Source organism: Annulohypoxylon truncatum (assembly GCF_022578515.1).
Source record: "Annulohypoxylon truncatum strain CBS 140777 unplaced genomic scaffold F4807scaffold_2, whole genome shotgun sequence".
NCBI lineage: Eukaryota > Fungi > Ascomycota > Sordariomycetes > Xylariales > Hypoxylaceae > Annulohypoxylon > Annulohypoxylon truncatum.
This window is the reverse complement of record NW_025953788.1, coordinates 1130083-1154768: the sequence shown is the minus strand read 5'-3', so window position 1 is coordinate 1154768 and position 24686 is coordinate 1130083. Positions and strand designations below refer to the sequence as shown.

Genomic DNA, 24686 nt, shown 5'->3' with positions numbered 1-24686 from the left:
GTGTCTGAGCGACACGCACAGCGTCGTAATTATCGCCGATGCAGTAACCCGATGACCATCGATCAGTAACACAATCTACGCTGATTGTGCTGAAATAGAACATACGAATTCTTTGTGATACTATTGCGACCGGGTGATGGAGACTCGCCTTGCGCCGGATTAGATGACTAATAGACCCTTAAAATGAAACATGGAGGTATGGAATGGCTACATACCTTGGCACCTAAGGATCTCGCAGTTGAAAGCTTCTGGTAGTTTTAAATCAAGAACACATAGTGAAAGAAATGACAATCATGAGAAACATAGGGAGTTAGAAGAATTGATCATTTGGTCGTCATTTTAAAATCAGCCTGCTACACTCTTTTGGATACATTTCCAGCTTTTGCACCCCTTACCGTCTATCTGGTATCGTAATCAACTGTCAACATTACACTACGAACCACCAGGTCCACCAAGCAGAGCGAATCTTCGGACAATTCCGGGGCCGTATTCTTGATACTAGGTCAAGTTAGCCTTTTATCCGCTGGAATTGTTGTCTAGGCAGAACTCACCTCAGCCTTAGTGTGGCAATACGATCGGAATTCAGGGGTTTGTCCCAGCAAGCTACCGCCAAACCACGGTCCGTGTCGTTGCCTCTTGTGAGTGATAACCTGAACTTCTAAACCACCACTCTTCGCTCCACCGCTGCGGACCTCGCTAGCTCGAATTCTTGCATCTACCAAATGCTTGATGTCACGTTGTAATCTTCGCCCAAAGTCCTTGTAAAGCGTGCTGCCTCCAGATAATACAATGTTCTTGTACAATCCTCGTCGAACATCGATCGGGCTCGACTGAATAACACCATCGACAACAACAGGGAGTGGCGTGAGGAAGTCGGAAGAGTAAATTTCTGGGTTAAAGAATATTTCAGGGGCAAGGAATCGCTCATATCCCACGTCGACGGTGACTTGGCGGCCGCCTGGGTGCGCAACAACATGCTTGGCGAAACGAGTGCGGTCACGGTCGAACTTGGAGAACTCCTTGACGATATCGGGACATACGTAACAGTACTCCTCCTTGATTTCTTGGGCTGTTTTTAGAGAGCTGTCGGGCTCGCCTCGGTCACGTAGTAGGGACTGGACAAAATAGGTGATATCTCGACCAGCGATAGGAATAGACTTGATCGAGGAACCGATTACATAACCCTCGGCAACAGGAATGACATGGGTAACACCGTCGCCCGAGTCAATAACAGTACCCGTGAGGGATCGATCCGATACTTTCGCCGATGTCCAAGACGCTGCCAAGGCGAGGACAGCTTGGACGGCAATGTACAGACCAGCACAGTTGAAAGATTCGAAGAAGATTTCGGCCGTATTTTCTCGATTTTCAGGGGGGTTCAGAGGCTACATGACGTTAGCACTATGTTACGAAGCTAGTCCGGTGGTCGTTGCATACGGGTTCGGTCAAGAGGAAGTAATGATCTTCGGGTTCGACACGTAGGTACTTGAAGATAGAATTCGACCAAAACCTTTCCATATGGTCCTAATACAACACGTTAATACCGGGCTGGAGAGCACTAATTCGGAGCCTATACCCAGTTCTCTATTTGACCGTGTCGAATAGGGTAGTGTAGTCCGTAACCTATACCGACATCAGCATCCTGTTCATATTCGGTGTATGATGGTCATAGCCGACCTGGTCCATTCGCGGCAGCTAAGGCTTCGTCGCCAATGAAGAAATCTAAGTCCTCGGTGCCTCGTTTCGTTGATAAGTGACCTGCGGGACCGGCACCTCCCGTGAGGAAAGATGGTTTGTTGGCCACGGCAGGTCGTCCCGAGCCGGTTCCTCCACTACCTCCAGCCTGGCCTTTCGTCGCTATCGCGGTTGGGAAAACGAACGAAGGAGAATCGTTACCGGCGAAACCTATCGTAAAAAAGGGGCGGTGGGTTAGCTGGACTGTAACTAGCGGTATGCGGAGTCTACTGGAAAGCTCGCTCACCAAGCTTTGAAAATCCCGTGCCGCTATTTTCGTCACCAGGTTAGCATTAGATTCCTCCTTATTCATAAGTTTAAGCAGCTCGTAAATATAGCTGTCGATTGCGGGGTCAGGAAGACGTACTTGTCCATGACAACGGCAGGGGTTTGGTTGGCCATTATGGATAGGTAGGAGCTACACGAGCTTCCTAGAGTCTCAACTTAAAGCCAGCACAACAGGAAATCAAGGTCGGGGGTAGTTGTGGTGTTGAGACAAACTCGTGGGGTAGCTGTTGGAGTTGGTTGACAATACAATGATGCGGCTTGAGAGTTGATTTAATTACGTGCCTATCGTGAGTTTAGGTGCCCGGGACAATGTGGCTGTGCATGTTTGGCGGGGCATGCGGGTCTACCTACGTCGTAAATGCGGCTGTCCAAGTCGGCGTGGCTGCCCCATAAGGTGAGTGGGTCTATGCAAGAACGGAAAGAGGCAGCTGTCGGCCACCTGCATTGTCTCAAAGTCTAACTTCACCGAATAGCTCATAACCCATCACACCTTCTTCATATATCAGTTCTTATTACACAGTGAGCCGCACCAACTTATACTTACCTCCATTTGCTCTACATGGATATCTCATTACAGCCAAACATCCTATCTGTATTGAAAATGGATAATATCGTGAGACGTGATGAGGCATAGTAGATCTTGGTCAAATGAATAAGATGAGAAAGCCTGCTGAAGCAAAAGACTCAAGGCTGAGAAAGATCATATAAGACGACTGCCTATGGAAGGTGCCTCCGCCCATTTAACTCAAAACCTTGGAAATCACAGCCATTACGTATATGCCATCGTCACATTCTTCGTATCAGGGCAAGAGCATTCTAAGCTCTTTTCATCAAGCCCCTAACTCTCATTTCTCACCGTAACAGTTACTCCATACGATTTTAGCCAACTTCAACTTCATCAAGGCTTCGACTTCCAGTTCCAAACTAGTATCTCGGCATCTTCAACATCATATTGACTCGTACATTCTTCTACAAGTGCAAATCTTTCCAATATTCCGTCCACTCCTCGAATCATTACCTTAACATCTCCCTACATATACTTCCACGCACTCCGCCGACGTTCAGCAGGGATACTCTTAGGTATCCCTCTAACGAGTACTTTCTATATTTCTCCCTTCTTGTTCTAAGCACTGATTACTCGGTATTGATTCTTCTATCTTTGATCGCTATCGATCTCGAATCTCAAAACGGTATCTCGTTGCCCTTGAGTTGGTCAACCAATCGTTAAGTTTAGCTTCCACAAGTCTTCAACTCACGCCCGTTACATGAACCGTCATCCTAAATCAGCTTTCGAGTTCCTCTCTTTCCAAGGTGCTCGGAGTGTCCGACTTTTCTTCCAAGGACCATGAACGGAAGCACGTCAACGACTTTCCATCAGAACCTCACATATCCATTGCCCTGAATCTGCTCTAGAGTAACCCTAGTTAGTCCATTGGTTAGACAAACACTGGCAATACTTTTCTCTTTTCACAATTACCAGTCAAAACATCGGGCAAACCGGCTCTCTATACAAACAAGAGGTTGTACACACAATTTAGGGCATCCGCAAGCCCATTCAGCTCGTGAGGCGCTTGGTGATCAAGTCCGTCTGATCTGGGCCAAGAGGAGTTCCCAAACGGCAATCAGTTGCTATCAAAGAGTTGGTGTTTTCTGCGATATCGGTGCTCTTCCATTGCAGCATGGACTCTCACAACTCTGAAGAATCTGCCAGCCTGAATCGACATGAGACGGTTGACGGGAGTGATGACATTATTGACGGTTTACCTTGGGTTAATAAACGTCGAAGATCTCTGCCACCAACGGATAGCGGCATTATCCCCTCCATAGATGGAGCGGCAGATCGCTGGGGGAAGCGTAGGAAATTACCGGTAGCAGCTATTTTCATCCATGCTGGAGCCGGCTACCACAGCACCGTTAACGAGAGGATCCACCTAGAGGCATGCAGCGAGTAAGCATATGCTCTTTTTCTCACACAACTCCCTTTAATGGTCTATTCTAACTATAGCCTTTGATAGGGCTGCTCGCTTGAGTATAAAGCTTCTACGAGCAGGAAATTCGGCCATTGACGCTGTCGAGGCTGCAATCAAAGTCCTCGAGGACAAAGAGATCACCAACGCTGGCTACGGCAGCAACCTCGCAATCGACGGAACGGTAGAATGCGATGCTACGCTTGTTGATCACCTTGGTCGAAGCGGTGCTTGTGGTGCTGTTCCAAGTAAGTGATTGATAGTTTCTTGTGATATTTGAAATCGCTTACAAGTCTTGGTAGACATCAAAAATCCGATTACTTTAGCCAAGGTCATCCTCGAGTATAGCAGCAAGCCCCTCTCTTTACGCCGCGTCCCACCAAATTTACTTATCGGAGATGGCGCCAAAGAGTTTGCTCAGGAGTCGGGTATGACATTAATTCCCAACGAATATCTTGTGTCGAGAAATGCCCGAGACCGTTATATCAGATGGCAGGAAGATCTGAGACGGGCTGAGGGCAAAGAATCTCCAACTCTAGAATCCGGTGGTTACGATCGAATCGTCGCCAGCGACTATGATACTGAACTTCGCCACCGGGACCATACGAACGCTATATTGACTGGAACTTGGAATGAAGGTCAGCCGGACTCGCCAGCATCGCCTTCACCATGGGAGAGCGGTCCTCCTTCGCATACTCACTCGCCCGTACTGATAAGAGTCAGTGGAGCGCCGCAAGTCTCACCTGGTAGCTCAGTCGACCACAATCCGCTTAATTACCTAGGCTCGGCTCTCTCTAGCTCGAAGAATTCATCTGGAAAGTTAGCATCGCCAGCCCCGAATCGCCCACGGTTCATCTCCGGGCCGAGTAACGAATCCCTGAAGCCACTCTCTCGCGCATCGACGCCTAATAATACGACTGGAGCAGCACGTCATGATGGTGCTGATTTCAACCTCTTCTCAGAGCCTCTCTTATCTCCAACTAGAAGGGCTTTCAATACCGTAGTGCCGTTGGTGAAAGTAGATAAGCCATCATCAAACCGGGCTACCAACGGTTGCGAGAATCATGACGATGGCACCGATAAGATCACTGACACAGTGGGTGCGATCGCAATTGATCAGAATGGGAAGATTGCGGCTGGCTCATCTTCGGGTGGCATTGGCATGAAACATCGAGGACGAATTGGCCCGGCAGCCTTGGTGGGCATCGGAACAGCCATCATCCCAGCTGACGAGCAGGATCAGGACGGTATGGCCGTCGCCGCTGTGACGAGCGGCACTGGAGAACATATGGCCACTACGATGGCATCCCAGAAGTGCGCAGAACGCATATTTCAAGGTACACGCCGAGGAGCGGGCGGAAAAGACGTGCCCGAAGACGATGAGAGCGCCATTCTCCAAGGCTTTATCGCCAATGACTTCCAGGAACACCCAGGTGTCAAATATTCCTCCTCGGCTGGTGCCATCGGTGTCATGGCCGTAAAGAAGAGTCCTATGGGGTATTACTTGTATTTTGCACACAACACCGATTCGTTTGCCTTAGCTTCAATGGGATCCAACGACCGCGAACCGTCTTGCGTCATGTCGCGCGTCAACGAAGGAAGTTCTGGTATTGCTCAAGGAGCTAGGAAAATTCGCTTATGAGTTGATGATATTGATGCCGGCGCCCGATAGTTGATCAACATGAAACCTACTAGATCGAATCAATTTCGTTCCGTTTCATGGATTCGTCGAATTACTTTTCTCTACAAATCCACCCACTACCTGGTCTACCCTTCAACTCGATTCATCCTTATACCTCACCCTTACCCTCATTATCTGTAAACCTAGATTGGGATGGATTCTATTGCATTGGGGCTACTGTTCTTGAGATACCCCTGGATGGCCGTTTTTCACCATCGAAAAATGCCGTGTTTGTCTTCACCCTGGAAAGATTGTCATCATCAGGCCATGGTCAGCTTTTCAAGCAACAGGGTGACAATTTGCAAATGACTACCAAGTTGAAGCCATAGCATCAACACCGCCCGGATAGCTTAGATAGAACGAAGATAATTCGATGATTTAAATTTGCTCCTAGAGTAAGCCGACCGACTTACAACCATGTTTAATGCTTTTTAGAATTCGTGGTATTTTCATTTCATACAAGACGCCGTTCTCTCTATGCAAATCCCAGGTCTACTTGGAAACCTGTATGGTACAAACTTCATCCGCCTTAAGGATGTCGTACTAGTACACCAGACGTGAGACACGCAAGTCGCCCTGCCTCGGGGCCTAACCAGGCACAGGCGTTCCCGTCGCACTCCCCGTCTCCTCCCTTCCGCCAACGCCGTTAATACGGGTCTTCTTTTTCTTCTTCTTACGCGGTACGACGGCCGGCTTAGCGCCGTAATTGCCGAGGGCCAGCTTCGTGCCGCAGGTCAGGCACTCGGCGCGGTCGGGCACCTCGCAGAAGATGCTCAGGCAGATGCTGCAGACGAAGCCGGTGTCGATGACGCGGCGGTGGCAGAAGCAGGCGGCGCGGAAGTCGACGGTGTCCTGGGTCGGGGTGACGAGCGACTTCCGGGCCTCGGCGTCGGCGAGGAAGCCGCACATCAGGTAGGAGAGCAGGCCGCCCGGGTTGGCGGCGGCGGAGAGGAAGGTGCCCGAGGTGATGAAGGCGGCCTGCTGCAGGAAGGTCGGGCTGCCGTGCAGCGAGAGCGTGTCGACGGCGATGCGCGCGTGCGAGGCCGCGAACACGGCGTTCATGGTCGGGATGTACTGCGCCGGCTCCGAGTCCGACACCGACAGCACGAGGATCCGCGAGTGCAGGGTCGCGGAGTTGGCGGCGCTGCTGACGGCCGCGGCGGGCGGCGGGTTCGCTGGGTCAGAGGAGGTCTTGGCCGGCTCGAAGGAGGCGGTCATCTTGTGGATGTAGGATAGGGCCATGGTTAGAGCGCCGGATATTAGGGTCGTCGGGTTGAGGTCGGATGGCGTGGTGCTGTCGATGAGGGACCGCAGGGAGGTTAGGATGGAGGTTTCGATCTGCGCGAACTGGGGGAATTTGTTGGCGGAGGCGGTTAGTTCTGCCGGCGTCGATGCTTTGTCCGGTTGCCCGTCCGCGTCGGTCATCTCGACGTCGCTGCCATTGGCGAGCTTATTACCGTTGCCATTGCGGCGGTGGTCAGGGTTGGGAGATCTGGGGTACAGCCATACGGCCCGGTTGGGATGTGCGGCGAGGATGGCGACGTGGTTGTCGTTGCCGTAGGCGAGGTGGGCGTTGACGAAGACTAGGAGGTTGGCGACGGCATTGGCGATGGTGAGACGGTTCGATAGTGCGGCCCAGGCGCGAGGGTTGGTATCGATTATGATGGTGAGCAGAGATGGGATTTGGTTGGTGGCGGAGGGGGATTCGTTGTAATGGTCCGAGGCGTCGATGCGATTCATCGTGCCGGCTCTTTTTAGGGTTGGCGCCTCTTAAGTCATAGGATGAATAACCTTCATAAGTCTATCGGTTGGTAGTGATTGATGAAAAGTATGAAAGGCTATTCCACCATTGTAACTGTGGCGTTAGGGCAAGGCGCAATGCATACTCCTGAGGTAGAATATATGGAATAATGAGAATTGAATTTGTGAAGCTGGAACGAAGACGGTAAATGGTTAATTGGCCGATAACGATAAAGATTTACACGGTCAGCACGGTCAGAGCTTCAGCTAGCACTTACCTTGTCACCTAACAAAGACCGTGCTTTAGCGCGCCTTCTCTTTGAATGCCGCGACGAGCCGGGGTTGACTATCCACTAATAAAGACGCCAGCTCACATGACTAATAAAAAAGCTAGACGTCATCTTTTAGTAGATCTTACAGAACCCTACCAACCCTGCCCCTGCCCAGGATAAACCCCTGCAAGTTGCCTTGCTATTACGGTCATTATCATGCGCGTGGCCCAAGGTTTTGGGGCTTGATAACTTTATTGGCGTCGATAGTTTTCAGCGGGGTAATTTTAGACTTGAAGAACTTCTTGAACGAATAAGGCTTTTGGATTTCAAGATTCCTCTCCTTCATACTTTGCCAATGTCACCACTAACTCGGATTATTCTCTTTAGCTCCTTGGAGCCAAGCCATGCCCCGAAAACTTCGAAAACATCCCATCCCATCCCATCCGATTGTCCAACTGAGACACATGTGACAGGCCCTAGGTAACTGTCTGGTACCAAGAATTAGCTGTATGTGGTTCCAAGCCTTGCCAGATCAATATCCCCCACCTTGTTTTCTACGTCTCTACTATTATCTTCGGTGTTTCTATAAGTTACATGCATATTGCATTCGTTCTGCATGATTTCATCGGTTCTATCTCCGCATTTTAATCCATAAGGCTTCTCACATTTGTTGTTGTTATATAAAGCTAGATGAGGTTGCAGTGGCTGACATCGAATCTATTTAGTTCATGTGAGTAAATTTGTTAACGGCCTGCCAAGATCTTTTACCTCCTTTAACCTTCATTGAAACAAGCCTCGGATGTCTTCCTCGTTTCTGGTTTGTGGATTGTTCTAAAACACTTGGAAGCCTGGTACCTATCAAAATAGGTAAAATCCTTCATGGTTGTCCTTGCGGCTAACCAGGGTTATTATTTCTGCCAGTCGGATCACAGACCTTCAAGGTGAGAAGAGGTATGTGTGCGTTATCCTTTGTTTCTAAGCCTCTTTCATATTCTGTCACGCGTCCAGCACCCTCTCATTACTCGTACCATACGTACCACGCCATGCCCAAGGTTCCCATGATAAAAGCGCCTTCAAGGCGCTAGAAACTTACATAGTACTTTATTGATTGGAGACTGTCACCCTCGAAGCTATTTACTTCTACAACTATATAAATATTGTACATCTTTCTCTCAAGTTCTCACAGTCATCAACTATTACTCAGGAACACTACTGTAATAATAAGATATTGCGTTGCTGACGAGGCGTTAGACACTCAATACGCCACTCCGCCACCACAGTTCATTTAAGCTACTATTATTCAAGCACTGGCTATTTCTTCTAACCCAGCTTTTTCAAGCTTATCTCAAAACAATCACTTCTTTCCATCGTGGAACACTAGAACAAGATGGATGAGACACCTATCGACCTTACCTCCAACCGTGAGGAGATGGCCAAGTTGAACAGTGTCGAACAAACGCAGCTCATCCTTGCGCGATTAATGGAAGGGGGCCAAGAAGACGACGATACTTGTCGAGAACTGGATCGCCTCACCAAGCTCTTAAACAATGATATCGAATCTAAGACTAAGGAGCAGTCTATCTGTGATGTCATTGACGATGTATGTCTTGATACTATACTCGGCTATCTCGACATGCGACAAGCCGATCTGGTTCGAGCCCATGGAATCTTGACCACTTCTGCTTATCTAAAAGCAGCCGGAGACAAAGGGAACGAGGCTCTACGCAACTTCTTCTTCGACCGAGTCAAGAGAGGCACATATGACGATTATATCGTTGCTTTCTGTGTCGCCGCCGCCGTCTTTCCCATCGTCCCCGATGTTATGGCTGACATATTCCTCAGCGAAGGCTTTTTGCCAAGCCTCGACCCCTTGATGCGAAGAAAATGGAAGAGTAGAAAGGTCGAGACGGCATGTCTGGAAATGCTTAATGCTGCCTCTATGAACTCGCAGTGCCGTGAGGCTATTCGAAAATACTGCACTGACTGGCTAGAAGAAGTCGTTGACCAGGATCTTAACGAGCTAACTAATTCCATCCACTCGGCGGACCCCGATGTTCATGTTACGGAAGGTTCAATCGCCATGAGGAGGCATTCCGAGACAGTCCAGAACTTGGCCGCGGTCATTCTAGCAAAATTGAGGGTAGGCACCCTGAAGCTTCCTCTCGCATCACCACCCAAATTCGAAAATCTTCAATGGAAATGATTGGGCGCGGTGAAGAATGGAGTTGGGCTGACCTGAAGGCTTCAGGCAGTGCCCTCGTCGGCGCAACAAACGACGGAAGGATCCGATGAGAGAATACAACAAGCGAATACTAGTATCGAGGATCTCTCCAAGATGTTTAGTTCGATGATACTAAAAGACTCGGATAACGACAAGCGACTTTCGGTGGAGGGTTTGGCATACGCTACTATCCAACCCGCAGTTAAAGAGGAGGTTGCGGGCAACAAGGAGCTCCTAAAGACTCTTGTGAAAATCCTAGGTGATGCGCCTGCAAAGTCGCCACTTACGTACGGAGCTCTGAGTGTTTTTATGAATCTTACCCGCTACCAACCAACACAATCCGAGGAAGAGAAGAAAATGTCACAATTAAAGGCTTATGCTAACGCATCCGGAAAGCTGGGACCGTCGAACCCCCTTAATGACGATGATCACGTTTCGCAGCGATGTAAACGAGTTTTTGAAGCAGGCATTGTGCCTGTCTTGGTAACCCACAGTCGCCATGGTTCTGTTGCGTCGCTGAATCTAATCGTATCTATTATCTCTGCGCTGTCGGTCACAACTAGTTTACGAGGTCAACTTGCCCAGCAGGGGGCAGTGAATCTTCTCATTGCCGCCTGCACTGCTTTACCTGACTCTGAATCGCAGACGAAACGCACTTCCGCTCAAGCACTTGCTCGTATTTTAATCAGCACAGATCCTTCTCTTGTTTTTGGCGGAACACGCGCGCGTCCGATGAACACAGCTATCAGACCTCTCATTTACATACTATCCCCCGATCCTGCAGCCGAAACCCGAGATCTCTTACCAACATTCGAGGCCTTAATGGCGCTCACCAATCTCGCTTCGACGGATGACGATACGCGAGCAACCATTATCCGTAACGCGTGGTCCGAGATCGAGGAGCAGTTATTATCCTCTAATCACATGGTCTCCAAAGCTGCTGTGGAATTAGTATGCAACTTAGTGCAATGCGTCGAGGGTATTGCTCTATACGCGGCGGACGATGTGCAAGCCGCAAACCGGTTGCATATTCTCCTTGCTCTAGCGGATGCTGAGGATGAGGGGACTCGAAGCGCTGCTGGTGGAGCGCTAGCGTCTCTAACATCATTTGAAGCTGTCGTAACGGGTATCGTGAAGAGAAAGCGTGGGGTTGAGGTAGTCTTAGGTTTATGCAGCGAGAAAAGCGAGGACCTACGTCATCGAGGCGTATTTGTCGTCTACAACATGGTAGCATGCGAAGGAGAACCAGGAAAGTTGGCGAGAAAGGCGATACGTGAGAAGAATGGAGTTGAGGTACTAAAAGAATGTGCTAAGAGCAGCAGAAGGGCTGAGGTTGTCGAGGTCACGATCCAAGCTCTAAAGGTTTTGCTTGAGCAACAAGATTAAGATTGATTAGATTGCTTTTCAAGGAACAGAGGAGTTACGCCGAGATGGCTAATACGTTACAAATTCTGGTAATGAGACCTTAAGAGAGAGTACTTCATTTATTTGTCGTGGAGTCAAGATATAAAATATTCCCCAACACCAAACTTCGCAGTTTAGTAGCTATGGCAGTTCATCGTGATCCTTTTCTACGACTTCCTCCCGCGCCAATTTATATGTACATCGCGTAACGTGACGTTTGTTCATTGCCCTAAGCTACGTATGTATTCCTTGTAACCCAATTTTTCTGTAGTACATCCATCCTTCCTGTATCGACCCGAAGAGCGGAGACTTAGCTCACCTACGTAGTGTAATTTCATAGATCGTAGCCTACCTACCTAGGTATCTACTCATCAATCCGGTTCAAAACGCAAACACCCTCCACATGGCTCGTCTGCGGGAAGAAGTCGAAACCTCGCAGACTCTCGATTGCGTACCTCGTCTTCTTCTTGCCCGCCGTACCCTTCGCGCCCAAACCACCACTACCACCTTCTTCCCCATCCCCCACGCCGCCCATATCAACATCAACCTCGCCACGAACCAGGATCCCCACGTCCCGGGCCTGCGTATGCACATTACAGCTAACATAAACAACACGCCGGGGCCCGAAATCCAGTAGCTGGCCAAGGAAATCGACATCGCACCCCTTGCGAGGCGGGTCGAGCACGACGACGGTCTCGTCGGCGGGGTACCTGGCGCGGACGGCGGGGATGAAGAGCTCCTTGGCGTCGGCGGCGACGAAGCGGGCGCGGTCCGGGGACAGCTTATTCGCGCGCGCGTTGCGCGAGGCGTACGCTATGCTGGCGTCGGCGATGTCGATGCCGACGCTGCCGCCGGAGATCAGCGGCGACAGGGTGATGGTGAAGAGGCCCGAGCCGGAGTACGCGTCGATGAGGCGCGTGATGGGCGGGCCTGAAGAGGAGGAGGAGGAAGAAGAAGAAGAAGAAGTGTCGGGGGGTAGGATGTTGGAGCGGATGTAGGAGGTGACGAGGGGGAGGATCGAGTTGTTGTTCTGGAAGAACTGGCCGGCTAGGTTGTGGAAGACGTAGGGCCCGACGTATTCGGTTGATACGGCGTTGTTGTCTGTTATGCAGGTTTTTATATCGGTGTACGTGTCTGTTTCGACGCAGATCGAATCGGCGTCAGGGGGTGGGATCGAGGGGGAGCGGGAGCGTGGGGCTTCTCCTTCTGCGGATTCTTTGGGCGATGATGGGGTCCCCGCTTGCTTCTTGGGAATGCGCTGCGTGCTTTCTCGAAGAAGGATCGTCGCGCCGCGCGTGTAATTGCCGTATTCCCTGGCCATACGCGCTCGCTCGCTCCTCATGCCAAGCCGCACGGCGTCTGTGCCTATGGGGCAGTCTTCGATATCTATCGTGGTTCGCTTGCCCTTGGGCATAAAGCCTATGGGAGGGCGTTCCTTAAAAGGCACCTGAGTCTTGCGCCAGCCCTGGGGGCCGTCGAAATGCGGGGTCAGTTTGGTGCGATAGCCGTACTGCAGCGGGCTGCCGATGGTGTCCTGGACGGCGGGGACGAGCTCGGGAGGCAGCTGCGAGAAGTTCTGGAAGGCCTTCTCGACGATGCGCTTCTTTATCCGTAACTGTTCGTCGTAGTCGAGCATCTGGAACTGGCATCCGGCGCAAGTGGCGAAGTATTTACACTGGATGCGACTGTCGTCGCGAGATGGCGCTGGTTTCACGACTGAGATGAAGTCCGCGACGGTGTACCCCTCTTGCATGTGGCGGTATACCTTCACCTTGACGGTGTCACCTGGGACTGCGAATGGCACGAGGTAGATCCTCTTGGAGCCTTTCTGCAAGGCCAACCCTTCTCCTGTCGACGCAAGCTCGACGATGTCCACTTCGATTTCGGAACCTTCTTCCGGTAGATTCTCAGGTAACGTTCCGTTCGCTTCGTTGTTTCCATCGTCGTCCCGATTCAGGGACTCGGTAAGCTTCTGTATATCCACAGCTAAGACCTCCTCGGCAGAGCCAGTGGTCATGTCTCTCTCCCTCTTACGGGCCTTCTTCTGGCTCTTCTTATTTTCTCTCTTCATGTTTCGCTGTCCAGACGCCGCCTCTTGAGGACGGGGTCTTTTCCCGCGATCATTTTTCTGATTGGATATTTGCTTCTGCTTCTGCTCTTCCTCTTGCTCTCCCCCCATCATCCAGGCGTAGAATGAGTCCGGATTTAGAAAATTATTAGTATTGAGATCGGTATTATCTGCTGGAATTTCTGGCCACTCGCTAGCGAATTCATCCGCGACAGTCCTTTTAGGAGGCTTTTTCTTAGGATTCTTCTTAGGTATCCATTTTCGACGAGGAGTATGGAAAGACCTGGTGTAGGCAAAGGACTCAATTAGCGATAATGATGGACTAGAGGTTAGAGAATATGCGGTTCTGTATTTTCCTAGAATCAATCGCGAGACTACTCTTGTGTAGAAACGCATTGATTTGAAGCAGATATCTTATTCTCAATCCCTCTTTTTCCAACGTCTTTTTCTCAACTCTTTTTTTTTCTAGCTTCAAGGTTTGGAGAAGAAAATATATGGGTCTTTGGAAATGCCGGACTTACAATTGGCCACCCAGCTAATCGCCCTTATCGGGAACTTGAAAGTTTGCTATCGCACTAGCCCCGGTATCTCCGTACATGCCCCGCAGATGGAGTGTACAAGCTGGGAAGGTGCTACTTGCACTGTGGGAGGTATTTAAGATCTCCGCAGGAGATTTTAGAGCTTAGAAAACAAACAACAATACAACATTCTATCCCCTTTAATCCTTTTCTCCCGCATAGGGCTGAAATGTGAAGTAAAGGCATTGGCTCCAGAGAGGGAAAGCCCATCCCTACCATCTCCTGTTAATTACCTATAGACTCCTGTTATGTTTATCGAACTATTTACCTCGCTAGTGCTCAAGTTGATTCCTCCCACCACCGCCAGCATCATCTATCTACGCCTCACTTGATGAAGCATCGGTGCCACTCCTCTCTCCTTACACAGTAGGTCAAGACACCAAGGCAGGCCAGGTAATAATTCAAATTTCGTAAATACAATAATATTAAGACATAAATTCCGAAGACCTCGATCCTCTCATGGATTTAGGTAGGTAGAACATAATATTCGTACGCTTTAACATCCACCGCCGCCGCCCCCACCGTCTCCGCCTCCGCTGCTGCTGCTGCCTCCGCTATCACCACCTCCACTATAACCTCCGCCGCTGCTATCACCGCCGCTATATCCTCCTCCGCCCCCGCTTGATCCGTGATGCCCTCCGTGATGTCCTCCGCTGCAACCTGCGCCATATCCTCCAGTGTATCCTGCAGTGTATCCTCCGTTATATCCCCCACTGTAGTTACTGGTCGTGTTACTGGTGTATCCGCTGTAACCTCCCGAGGTTCCCCCTCCGTATTTGGTAGTCGGCTTCGTCGGCTTTGGATTGAGTTTCACGATCTTAGGGGGTGGGGGTGAAGCCTTTGTAGCGTATTTCTCTTTTGACTAGAAGATCCAAATTCCTGTCAGTGATGATTCACTTTTGCCTATCAAATGAAGTAGGTCAGAAGATGCTTACCCCGAAACACCACATGTTGCCGACCAGTTATTTAGGTAATTGGTAGATTGTTGATAGACACTCTATTGTGGGTGGTAGGTATTCGGTACAGGAGATGAAGTTGTGTGATTAAGTGAATTCTACTACCTACTTCTCAGACATTGGCTACATATTTATATTACACTCTCACGTTAACCGTAGCTTTTTCGTTGCTGTCCTACTTCCCAGTTGACAAATTACAAGTGTTTAGGCTGACGATGCCGAACATAGCCTTCCATCCGTCAGGGCGTCAATCACCCGCGATGACGTATCAAACCTTTCAGCTCGGTATCCAATATCGCATGGCGATTTTAAATCGGTATTTCACAAGGCTGACTTGTGAGCCTCTTCTACGTGGTAAATTGAAGTTGAAGAGACAGCGTGACCATATCTGTTCTCACCTAGTACGCGAATTCACACCGAGTTGTTAGGTTAGCGGTGCAAGTTCAGCCCCGGCTCCGCATTTTCCTAATCGTCCTCATATCTACTAGTGTATAACAGGTCTAACTTACCAGCTAAACGTTTACAGTCACCGTAGGCGATTTTGATTGGCCACGAATAGCACGCACCGTCCAGCTCCATTCAGCGAAAGCCTCGCAGGCTAGACCAAATGAGAAGAAATTTAGCGACTCGAACCAAGTGACAACTACAGCGAAGATGGCGACTAATACTGCGCCACTCGCGACAACGGGGTTTCTTGACATAGAGGATAGTTGATATTAGGATTATCACGAGATCAATGATAGCAACATCGAGCGCTGTATTGAATAAGGGGTATCATGTGATCACCGATCTAGATCGACCCGAGTTACCGGTAAGTCAACCACGCAATAAGCGTTACACAGGCTGACAGTTGGTAAGTAGTCTCATCCAATCAATCTGTAATTCTTTAGCTAAAAATGACAATAAGGTTTCGTACCTATAGGTATATTTTTACTAAAAACGCGGTGTATTGCATGTCAATTGCAACTTGACAGCGCAACGGCCGTAACTACTTATGAATACTACTGGTGTAAGATGAGAATACAGCAAACAATGCTGAAACGGAAATATTTATGTAAGTAAATATTTGATAAGTCTTACACATCGTGCTACAATTGCTTTTCTTATTGTTTCACTATACTAGATTTCAAGTTAAGCAGTATAGATAGTGGAAAAGCTAGTCTAGTTTATACCTTGAACGAGAAGAATATAAAACGAAGAGTATAAAAACGAAAAGGAGAACTTGGGACGGAAGTCGGGATGAATCCTTGGCAAGAGAATTGTTGACTCTCAGCGCTCAAAGAGCTTTGGGGTTCGAGCTGGAAAAGGATAAGTCTAAGGAGGCTGCTGGGGTGGGGCTTGCTTGGGGGTTTACGGTTTACTAGTCCAAATACAGGCTGCCATAGGCCACGAATATCAAAGCTGTTTCCAAGCTTATCTCTCCGTACTCCGGTGCTTTATAATCTTAACGACCCCTACAATCCCCGATCTGTCCGAGATTACCTCAAAGTACCCGATAGGTACGCTAGAGCGCGTGACCGTATTCCTGTCATTCTTACCTCTCTTTAGACTCTCCATTAATATTTTTATTGTATCAAGTTTTGAGGAATCGCAGTTGGCGGATGGATACCTAAAGTCAGAGAGAGTATCAACGTGTCATTGCTTGAAAATACCATACTATCTTCGTAGGACATGCTGTCTCTTAAGAGTACCTGATGTTAGACAATTAGAGACACTTAAGACGGATTACGGATTACAACATTTTAAACCCGAATCACAACATTTCGTGACAGACAAAAACGATGAGTGAGCTGTCACATTTCTCACAACTCCATCACCACAAGTCTAACCTAAACTTCCAGTAAACCTTGCCAAACTCCCGCGGAGCCTGCTATTGCTACTTCTAGCTGTTGCTCCTTCAGTCGCAGCTCCGCAACAATGGCAGCCATCCGGTCAATCCGTGTTACAACAAGAACGGCCTTCCAACGCGGGCAAGAGAGGAGCTGTCGCATCCGAGAGTAAAGTCTGTAGTCAAATAGGCATAGATCTGCTAGCCCAAGGTGTAAGTAGTACTCGTGAAAACATTCATTCGTCATATCACTCATCGACCCTCTAGGGCAATGCTGTCGATGCCTGGATCGGTACCCAGCTATGCGTCGGCGTGATTGGCATGTATCACTCGGGGCTTGGCGGTGGAGGCTTTGCTCTCATTAGAGACGCCAATGGCAACTATACGGTCATCGACTATCGTGAAGCCGCGCCTAGTGCCGCGTCCGAAAATATGTATAAGGATAATATAATAGGTAGCGTCTTCGGCGGGTTGTCTGTAGGCGTACCGGGCGAATTGCGAGGACTTGAATATGCGCATAAGAAATTTGGCATATTACCTTGGAAAGACGTCGTGCTCCCTGCCGCTTCTGTAGCGGATCGCGGATTCACCGTCTCAGAGGACCAAGTGCGTTATATGGACGCTGGTCTCCAAATAGCCGGCTGGAACTTCTTGACCGACGATCCTTCCTGGGCTCAGGATTTCGCCCCAGATGGTGAGAGCTATGTTTTATATGAAAAGCTTCTCATGGGACGAGTAAATACTAATATCACAACTTAGGGACTTTGGTAAAGCTCGGCGATACCATGACCAGGAAACGCTATGCAAAGTTAGTCTAAACCCCGTGAAGACATCTTCATACCATCAATAATTCTAACATGTAAACCTAGAACTCTCGAACAAGTTGCAGAATACGGCGCCGACGTGTTCTACACCGGCCCAATAGGTTCGTAGCTTCCCACTCTCCTTGGAGACGTACCATCCTAATCTCGCTCTAGCCGAGGCAACGATCAAGTACATCCAGCAGCACAACGGCACCATGACCCTAGACGACATGTCCAGCTACCAAGCCATCATCCGCGACCCCGTCAGCATCTCGTACAGAGGCTACACGCTCGTCTCCTCCGGCGCGCCCAGCAGCGGCGCCGTATGCCTCAGCACGCTGAAGACCATGGAAGGCTACAACAGCGCCTCCTCCTCGTCCGACACCAACCTGACCCTGCACCGCTTCGACGAATCCATGCGCTTCGCGTACGGCGCGCACCAAGCTCTCGGGGACCCGGCCTACGTCCCCGACGCCCCGGACCTCGAAGCCGTGATGCTATCCGCCTCGCACGCGGCCTCCATCCGCTCCCGCATCGACGACGCCCGCACCCAGCCGGTCGAGAACTACGACCCGGCGCGCGTGTACGTGCCGACCGACCACGGCACCTCGCACGTGTCGACGGCCGACGGGTCCGGCGTCGCCGTCTCCAGCACCACGACCGTGAACCTGCTGTTCGGCAGCCTGTTGATGGTGCCCGAGACGGGCGTCGTGCTCAACGACGAGATGAACGATTTCTCCATCCCGGGCGTGCACAACGAGTTCGGGTACGCGCCGAGCCCGGCGAACTACGTGCGCGCGGGCAAGCGGCCGCTGTCCTCCATCACGCCTGTTATCGTGGAGCGCGCCCCCTTTTCCTCTTCCTCTTCCTCCTCTTCTGACCGCGACTCTCACGCCAGCGTCCTAGTCGCCGTCGCGGGCGCCGCCGGCGGCTCGCGCATCATAAGCTCGACGACGCAAGTACTATGGCACATGCTCGAGCGGTCCTTCACCCCCGGCGCCGCCGTCGCCGAGCCGCGGTTCCACGACCAGCTGATGCCGAACGTGGCCGCGTTCGAGTACGGCTTCGACAACGCGACGATCGCCAGCATGCGGGACCGCGGCCACAACGTCACCTGGGTGCGCGAGGGGTTCAGCGCCGTGCAGGCCATCCGCCTCGGCGACGACGGCGTGTTCGAGGCCGCGAGTGAGACGAGGCAGAAGGCTAGTGGAGGGTTGACGTTGTAGGAGGGCCTTGGTCTGTATTGTATGCGGGGTGTTGGTGTTGCATATGTTTTGTGGGATAGAAATGGGTACACATTACAAATACAATTATAAGAATACGAGCAACGTCGTGTATTTTGTCTGATTTTTGAATTCTTGATAATCGTGAGCCGTGAACAACCAAGCGTAGCCAACGTAGGGATTCTACTACGCAATGAGAACATGGGACACGTTTACGTCTGAAAACACTTTTTATTTGTATTTATACGTATTTGCGGATACCTGGGCGACACCTCCTTATTCCATGGTATCCTCCACGCCTCTCTCCCCTTTGGTGGGTAACACAACGCAACGCAACGCGAACTCCGAGCCTGCCTCCCACCGTATAATCCTGGGGGTATCGGATGTGGGTCTATATCTATGTAAGGGGAATGAGGTGGTAGTAATTGAGAGGGATGGGACTGGCGGGGTATTTCACAACTTCATCGCAACAAGCTTCTCTAGCTCGGCCAGCCATCTTCTAGCGAACTCCTCTTCAGTGAATCGCCTGGAAGACAAGCGGGCTCTGCGTCTGACCGAGAGGGGGTCAGGGTGCGAAAGAGCCTTCTCGAAGCCCTCGGCAAACTCTGAAGTAGTTGAGGCGTGGTAACCTAAGATAATTCATTAGCCATTTTATCTTAGAAATTTCATCATAGCGATCATCATACCTGTAGGTTGACCGTCGACATCGGTGACAATATCTAGTTTCGGTCCTCCGCTGTTATGAACGACAGAGATCAAGCCTGCCGCGAGATATTCAACCACGCCGATTCCGAAATGCTCATTCCACATTCCGTTCACCCCCACGAAAGCCTTGCCAAGCCACTGAAGAATCTCAGACCACGGAGCATCAAGCTGGAATATTACCTGGTCCTTGATGTGAAGCTCGTTGACTAGCAGACGAAGCTTGTACACACGTCGCGAGTCGTTGTCGTCTCTAACGCTACCGAGGAGGACCAATTTGGCTGCTTTTGCAGAATCGGTACCGGTCTTGACAAATTCTGCAAAGGACTGCAAAATGAGTTGATGGTTCTTCTCGGGTCGGAATTGAGCGATGTACACCAAATACTTTTGGCGTCTCTTTTCGCTCTCTTCGGATATCTCGACTGCTCGTTCGATCTCGTGGACAGCGCATGGCGGATACACAACGGCGATAGGGTGGCTTTTACCCCTTCGGTTTCGACGCGGTCCCCATAAAGATTGGATATGTGCTTGAGTCCAAGTAGAATTCGTCATAACTACATCGACGGAAGCACCCATCCAAGAGTAGATGTTGGCAAAGACTTTCCAGTAGTGCCTCTTAAGGAAGCCCTTGAACCCAACCCCTTTTCCGGCATTGACACCTTGGCTTCCAACTTTGGTCTTGGGGTCGAGAGAGTCGAGCATGTCGGTGGAAATAGTAGGGTAATGTACATAAGCGGCAGTTGGCATCTCAGGGAACAGGATCTTGCATAGACCAAGGACGAAGGCATATCCTACGGTGTCGACGAAGATATCGGGAACTAGAAGAGATAGAGCATCCAAGCCCATAAATAAAGATCCAACTGATTGTCCTAGCAAAGTCATGTGAGGCCACGTAGAAGCGAGAACCCAGTGTCGAGTTGATATGTAGATGAAGTGGATCGTAGGGGGGTGGATGTCGATACTGAAGGTGTTCTATAGTCCAATTAGCTCATTTTTCCAACGCACGCAAGTAAGGGGACCTCGAACCTTGACGCGAGCGAGCATATTCTCTTTTGTTACATCGTGGTCGCCTGTGTACACAACGATCTTGGCATTGGGCCATCTCTTCTGGGTAGCACGAACTGCAGCCCACAAGACTCGCTCACCACCTCCTCCAGCATTGCAGAAGGGGTGAAAGAAGCCCACAATACCATCCCATTCTCGACTACCCTTCTCTCCATTGCCGGAAGAACCAGCTATAGAAGCTTCAATATTCTCCCAGCTCTCATCGCCACTACTAGCATTGTCGTCTTTTTCCTGAGCTTTGCTCTCTCTGTATTTGGCCTCATTTTCGGCAGTGGCGTGGACAAGTAGGGAACGGCGACCTTCGGCTCCTTTTTTCAAACACCATCCCAAGCTTCTTCCAAAGGTGAATGAAAAGGCGCGAAGGAGTAGAGGTAGGAAGTAATTCCACCATATTAATACAGCGAAGGGAGTGCAAGCGACGGCGATGGTCGTGAAGACCAGAATTTGGGGCCCCATGCCGAAAGAGAAGAGTGCGTCGTCTTTACAGGAAGCTGAGCAGGATGAGTCGTCGGAAGATGGGAAGAAGTGTGACATTTGCCTAAAGAGCGACGAAGAGATATTGTTAATCTACCTAGAATAGGTACGTGACAATTATGCTTCTATGAACGTAAGCATACGTGTCAAGAAAGGAATAATGTTTCTGGCCTTGTCAGGCTGCGCGGCAACCCGTCCAGTTGACCCATTGAATGATCCGGTGATATGGATGGCGTAGGTCTGAGGTTGGCGCTCGTGAATGTTTAAAAGATTAAAAAGATTAAATAATTCCGGCGTTTGTGATCACCTGAAAAGACAAGAACAAGGTGTTCCATTAAACATCCCACCAAGGAAGGTACGAGCTCATGCTGCCCGTGCCGTGTACAGCTCAGTACGTACAGTACGTACCTGACTAGGTACCTTCCACATGCGTTTCAAGGTTCGTACAGTTTCAAGTCCTACCTACTAGGTTGTTGTACGTACCTACATACATACCCTGATGCAGCACCTGCAGCCACATGGTTATGTAAGCACAGTTAAATAGGTAGGTAGTACGGCACTGTACTTATCGATAGAAGCTGTAGTTGCGCCCACTATAGAAATATCGAAATCCAACTCACCAATTAACTCACGATCTTTGCCTACCTCTCAACATCATATGTATCTACAGATCCTATTACTTTATAAATGATCCTACACTGTCAATACCAATCTATATAAAATGCTTATTCCTTCATAAGTACTTATACATACCCCTTGAGTTGGCACAAGCTCAATATGGTTCATAATGAGTTCACTATATTGGGCACATCCTCTCCGAACGGTTAGGTCCTTTGGCTTTTTATCAAAATCGAGATTTCAACTTCGACTTTCACAATTCGATCGAGTTCCACCTTTACATCATGGACGGCAACCTGGAGTTAGATTCTTTAGTGTTGCGCCAGCCATTCTCACCACCATACACTCAGCGGTAGATACGATTATCAATATACATACTACTACACATATACCCTGGTTCCTATTAATCCCCTGCTTCTCAATTGGAGTCAATGCTATCTCCCGATTACCTTTTGCCGTATACACACGTAAACTCCATCAACGTCAAGCAAAAGCATCTATGGTCATGCAAGGATGGGGCTGGCGCGTGCCACAAGCTATTCACAAGGACGGGATTCCGAGAGACCAAGGAAGGAAAGAAGCAGAGAAGAGGATTTCGAGGATAAGGTCGAGGATAGACCGCGCCTTGGGCACGCAGAGATGGAGGATGTTTTCTAACATATTGACTTTCCCCGTCTGGCTTGTGGGTATCGAATGTATCAGGCAAATATGTGGCGGTCCAAGGGGAATGCTCGGGAACCTTTTCATGGGGCGCGTCAAGAGCGAAGATGCGGTCCCTAGTGCTCAAGAGGGCACAGGAGCTGCTATGTCTCCGACAGATATCTCGTCTGCAGCTAGCCAAGGGTCTCTTGTTGATTCATCAACAACTTCTATCGTGGCCGACCATGCCAGGAACATATTAGACCCCAGCATTGCGTCTGAAGGTTGTCTCTGGTTTTCCGACCTATCCGTCGCCGACCCATACCATATTCTCCCCTTCGCATTATCTGCCATGCTGGTCGTAAACATGGTGCCGAAGGGAGGAATTCCTCAATTGCTCAATCACAAGAAGTCTAATGATGCATCTACGCTAGTAGGACCACAGAACCTGTTGGGACTTAGACTAAGCCGAGCTTCTGTCGTCGTAGCACTCCTAGTAGGTCCTTGTACTGCAGATATGCCGGCCGCGCTCCATCTTTATTGGTTGGTATCGACTACAACGAGCTATGTCATGCACAAGGTGCTAGCTCACCTCATACCTATTGAGCGGAGGCAGGTTGAGAGATGCAAGGGGGTTGAATCTAACATCATTCAACCGAGACGAAAAGCGGCATCTCGAGTGGAAGAGAAGAACACCGAGCAAAAACGAATCTCAAGCAATAAAGCAACTCAAAGCTAAAATTACGACGGCTAAATAGGGATGGCCGGGTCAAAGGCAATGACTACGAGCTACATTACGAGCCACATTGATCCGATATATAAGATATCATTATACAATGTGTGAATACGTGCAATTGGTTAAGACGTTTATGGCAATACTGTAAAATATCCAGCCTTCAGAATTGGATAGTCGAGCCATTGCGATAAACCCTAGCGCCTATGTTCATATCAAAGCAGTCTTTAAAGGGGTGTGGTCTCCCGTCCCGTTCCCTTAAAAAGCTAGACTCGAAAAGTATACCTGGAATACCTTAGTAGAAAAGGAGAACCGACTGGTCGATTATAGAGGGCGAATCCCAATATATCAACCCTTGTGGATATATCCACGTTAACTCCGTAACGCCCAAGATGCCGCTCGCATTCTATCAGAACCTGAAAACTCAGCCTAGCCGAGAAATACAGCTAGCAGCACGATAGCCATAATAATAGCTAGAATCAATAGTAGACAGCACGCCTTGCTCCGTGCGTTCTTCTGATACCTCGCGGCGCTCCTCAACTCGTAATCGGCACCCCGAGTATCATCGCGCACGTTGACAGCATTGCTCTCGATCGTCTCCAGCACCTCTCCTTGCTCACTAACAATTTGCGCCACCTGCTGGAATAAGACGTTGAGATCGCCAACGCCTTCCTCAATCTGGCGGATTTCATCTTCTCGTTCGGTGATCAAGGCCTCCTGAAAATCAACTTCGTCTTGGGCAGCTAGGTGGACCTGTTCCTGCTGCTGAAGCTGTACCTGTTCGCCTTCAGTTCCGGGTGGGACGCCTTCGGCTCCTTCGTGATCAAGCGCGGCTTTTGCAGCGGTAACAGAGGCTCGTTGCTTTTCGAGGGCGGTGCGCTGGAGTGATTGGAATTCGCCGAGAGCCGTCTTGAACTCGCGCGACAACTTTTGCTGAGAATACTTCTGGGTAGGCTTCATGGTAAATGATAATTAGTAATGCGCCACAACGAAGATAAAGCATATTACATCTCCCTATCACTTACCGTAGGTTCTTCCCATGTCTGGATCTTCTTGATACCTTCACCAACCTCCTTGAACTTCGTAGTGGACTCCTCAATCGTAGCGTGAACCCTCTCTCGTAACCGGGGGTTATCTCGTCGTGTACCGAGAAGGCCGATATCCGACTTAAGTTTTGAAATGTTTCCCTGAAGATGAAACAGCGTATTCATGAGGCCTTGCGACAATCGAGAAAACTCCGGATCATCCGAGTAGGCGCCATTGTTCTGACGACGACCTCCCCCGCTGCCGGATTCTATGGAAGATAGTTGATCAAAAGACATGGCTGGGCTTGACGGGTTTTGAATCGAGCGAAGGACAAGACAGAGATAATGTATGAATTCTTCGATGCATAAAAGAAGGATATAGAAAATTGGTGTTTGAAAGATCAAACGTTGAAACGACGTCGGTGGTGATACAGTAAAGTGGCTGAGAAAGTAGGAAGGTGAGGTAGAGGGTGGGTTTGATGTTCGGTACCTGGACAGTCACCTGGGCCGACGCTTCCCAAATAGTACGTAACAACGGCGAAGCAACCGAATTAGACCTAGCACATGCTCACGCTAGTTGGATCTAGTAAGCCACTGAATGTACGAAATACATGCATGCAGCCTAAGAAAGACCCACATTAAGTAAGGAGCCCACAAGACTGTGGCT

General features: G+C 49.7%; 9 protein-coding genes across 9 annotated transcripts; 4 read left to right on the top strand and 5 right to left on the bottom strand.

Annotated features, from left to right (window-relative positions):
• Positions 1-301: 301 nt before the first annotated feature.
• F4807DRAFT_468224 (actin family) lies at positions 302-2136 on the bottom strand (the record flags this gene model as incomplete). Its single annotated transcript, XM_048002582.1, has 7 exons — positions 302-498; positions 552-1385; positions 1438-1524; positions 1577-1623; positions 1678-1905; positions 1982-2004; positions 2102-2136. The coding sequence occupies 7 exons, from the start codon at positions 2134-2136 to the stop codon at positions 433-435; spliced, it is 1320 nt and encodes a 439-aa protein (XP_047858839.1). The 3' UTR covers positions 302-432.
• Positions 2137-3701: 1565 nt separating this feature from the next.
• Positions 3702-5631, top strand: F4807DRAFT_449591 (N-terminal nucleophile aminohydrolase; the record flags this gene model as incomplete). Its single annotated transcript, XM_048000040.1, has 3 exons — positions 3702-3970; positions 4038-4237; positions 4292-5631. 3 exons carry the CDS (start codon positions 3702-3704, stop codon positions 5629-5631), a joined length of 1809 nt encoding a protein of 602 aa, XP_047858838.1.
• A 405-nt stretch (positions 5632-6036) lies between these two features.
• F4807DRAFT_407526 (transcription factor Tfb4) lies at positions 6037-7720 on the bottom strand. The gene has a single exon (XM_047996382.1). The coding sequence runs from the start codon at positions 7408-7410 to the stop codon at positions 6259-6261; it is 1152 nt and encodes a 383-aa protein (XP_047858837.1). The 5' UTR covers positions 7411-7720; the 3' UTR covers positions 6037-6258.
• A 1295-nt stretch (positions 7721-9015) lies between these two features.
• On the top strand, positions 9016-11441 carry F4807DRAFT_407519 (putative actin cytoskeleton organization protein). The gene is made up of 2 exons (XM_047996381.1): positions 9016-9822; positions 9931-11441. The coding sequence occupies exons 1-2, from the start codon at positions 9070-9072 to the stop codon at positions 11287-11289; spliced, it is 2112 nt and encodes a 703-aa protein (XP_047858836.1). The 5' UTR covers positions 9016-9069; the 3' UTR covers positions 11290-11441.
• F4807DRAFT_407518 (S-adenosyl-L-methionine-dependent methyltransferase) lies at positions 11442-13755 on the bottom strand. Its single transcript, XM_047996380.1, has one exon. It carries the CDS (start codon positions 13487-13489, stop codon positions 11672-11674), a length of 1818 nt encoding a protein of 605 aa, XP_047858835.1. The 5' UTR covers positions 13490-13755; the 3' UTR covers positions 11442-11671.
• Positions 13756-15563: 1808 nt separating this feature from the next.
• F4807DRAFT_468222 (gamma-glutamyltranspeptidase) lies at positions 15564-18861 on the top strand (the record flags this gene model as incomplete). The annotated part of the gene is made up of 6 exons (XM_048002581.1): positions 15564-15618; positions 16751-16950; positions 17005-17431; positions 17497-17545; positions 17607-17662; positions 17715-18861. 6 exons carry the CDS (start codon positions 15564-15566, stop codon positions 18764-18766), a joined length of 1839 nt encoding a protein of 612 aa, XP_047858834.1. The 3' UTR covers positions 18767-18861.
• Positions 18862-18928: 67 nt separating this feature from the next.
• Positions 18929-21470, bottom strand: F4807DRAFT_121345 (glycosyltransferase family 4 protein). The gene is made up of 3 exons (XM_047992895.1): positions 20492-21470; positions 19450-20437; positions 18929-19392 (listed from the first exon to the last, which is right to left on the bottom strand). Exons 1-3 carry the CDS (start codon positions 21062-21064, stop codon positions 19217-19219), a joined length of 1737 nt encoding a protein of 578 aa, XP_047858833.1. The 5' UTR covers positions 21065-21470; the 3' UTR covers positions 18929-19216.
• Positions 21471-21619: 149 nt separating this feature from the next.
• On the top strand, positions 21620-23265 carry F4807DRAFT_121326 (uncharacterized protein). Its single transcript, XM_047992894.1, has one exon. It carries the CDS (start codon positions 21792-21794, stop codon positions 22998-23000), a length of 1209 nt encoding a protein of 402 aa, XP_047858832.1. The 5' UTR covers positions 21620-21791; the 3' UTR covers positions 23001-23265.
• A 158-nt stretch (positions 23266-23423) lies between these two features.
• On the bottom strand, positions 23424-24316 carry F4807DRAFT_455952 (t-SNARE; the record flags this gene model as incomplete). The annotated part of the gene is made up of 2 exons (XM_048000804.1): positions 23424-23948; positions 24020-24316. 2 exons carry the CDS (start codon positions 24314-24316, stop codon positions 23424-23426), a joined length of 822 nt encoding a protein of 273 aa, XP_047858831.1.
• Between the last annotated feature and the right edge of the window lie 370 nt (positions 24317-24686).

Excerpts from the sequence above, each read along its gene's own strand:
- F4807DRAFT_407526 (XM_047996382.1), bottom strand. The coding sequence starts at position 7,410 with ATGAATCGCATCGACGCCTCGGACCATTACAACGAATCCCCCTCCGCC.
- F4807DRAFT_407519 (XM_047996381.1), top strand. The coding sequence starts at position 9,070 with ATGGATGAGACACCTATCGACCTTACCTCCAACCGTGAGGAGATGGCC. Across the intron at positions 9,823-9,930 it reads TCATTCTAGCAAAATTGAGG|GCAGTGCCCTCGTCGGCGCA; the intron begins GTAGGCACCCTG and ends TGAAGGCTTCAG.
- F4807DRAFT_407518 (XM_047996380.1), bottom strand. The coding sequence starts at position 13,489 with ATGATGGGGGGAGAGCAAGAGGAAGAGCAGAAGCAGAAGCAAATATCC.
- F4807DRAFT_121345 (XM_047992895.1), bottom strand. The coding sequence starts at position 21,064 with ATGTCACACTTCTTCCCATCTTCCGACGACTCATCCTGCTCAGCTTCC. Across the intron at positions 20,438-20,491 it reads ATATGCTCGCTCGCGTCAAG|AACACCTTCAGTATCGACAT; the intron begins GTTCGAGGTCCC and ends ATTGGACTATAG. Across the intron at positions 19,393-19,449 it reads TGTCGACGGTCAACCTACAG|GTTACCACGCCTCAACTACT; the intron begins GTATGATGATCG and ends GAATTATCTTAG.
- F4807DRAFT_121326 (XM_047992894.1), top strand. The coding sequence starts at position 21,792 with ATGAGTTCACTATATTGGGCACATCCTCTCCGAACGGTTAGGTCCTTT.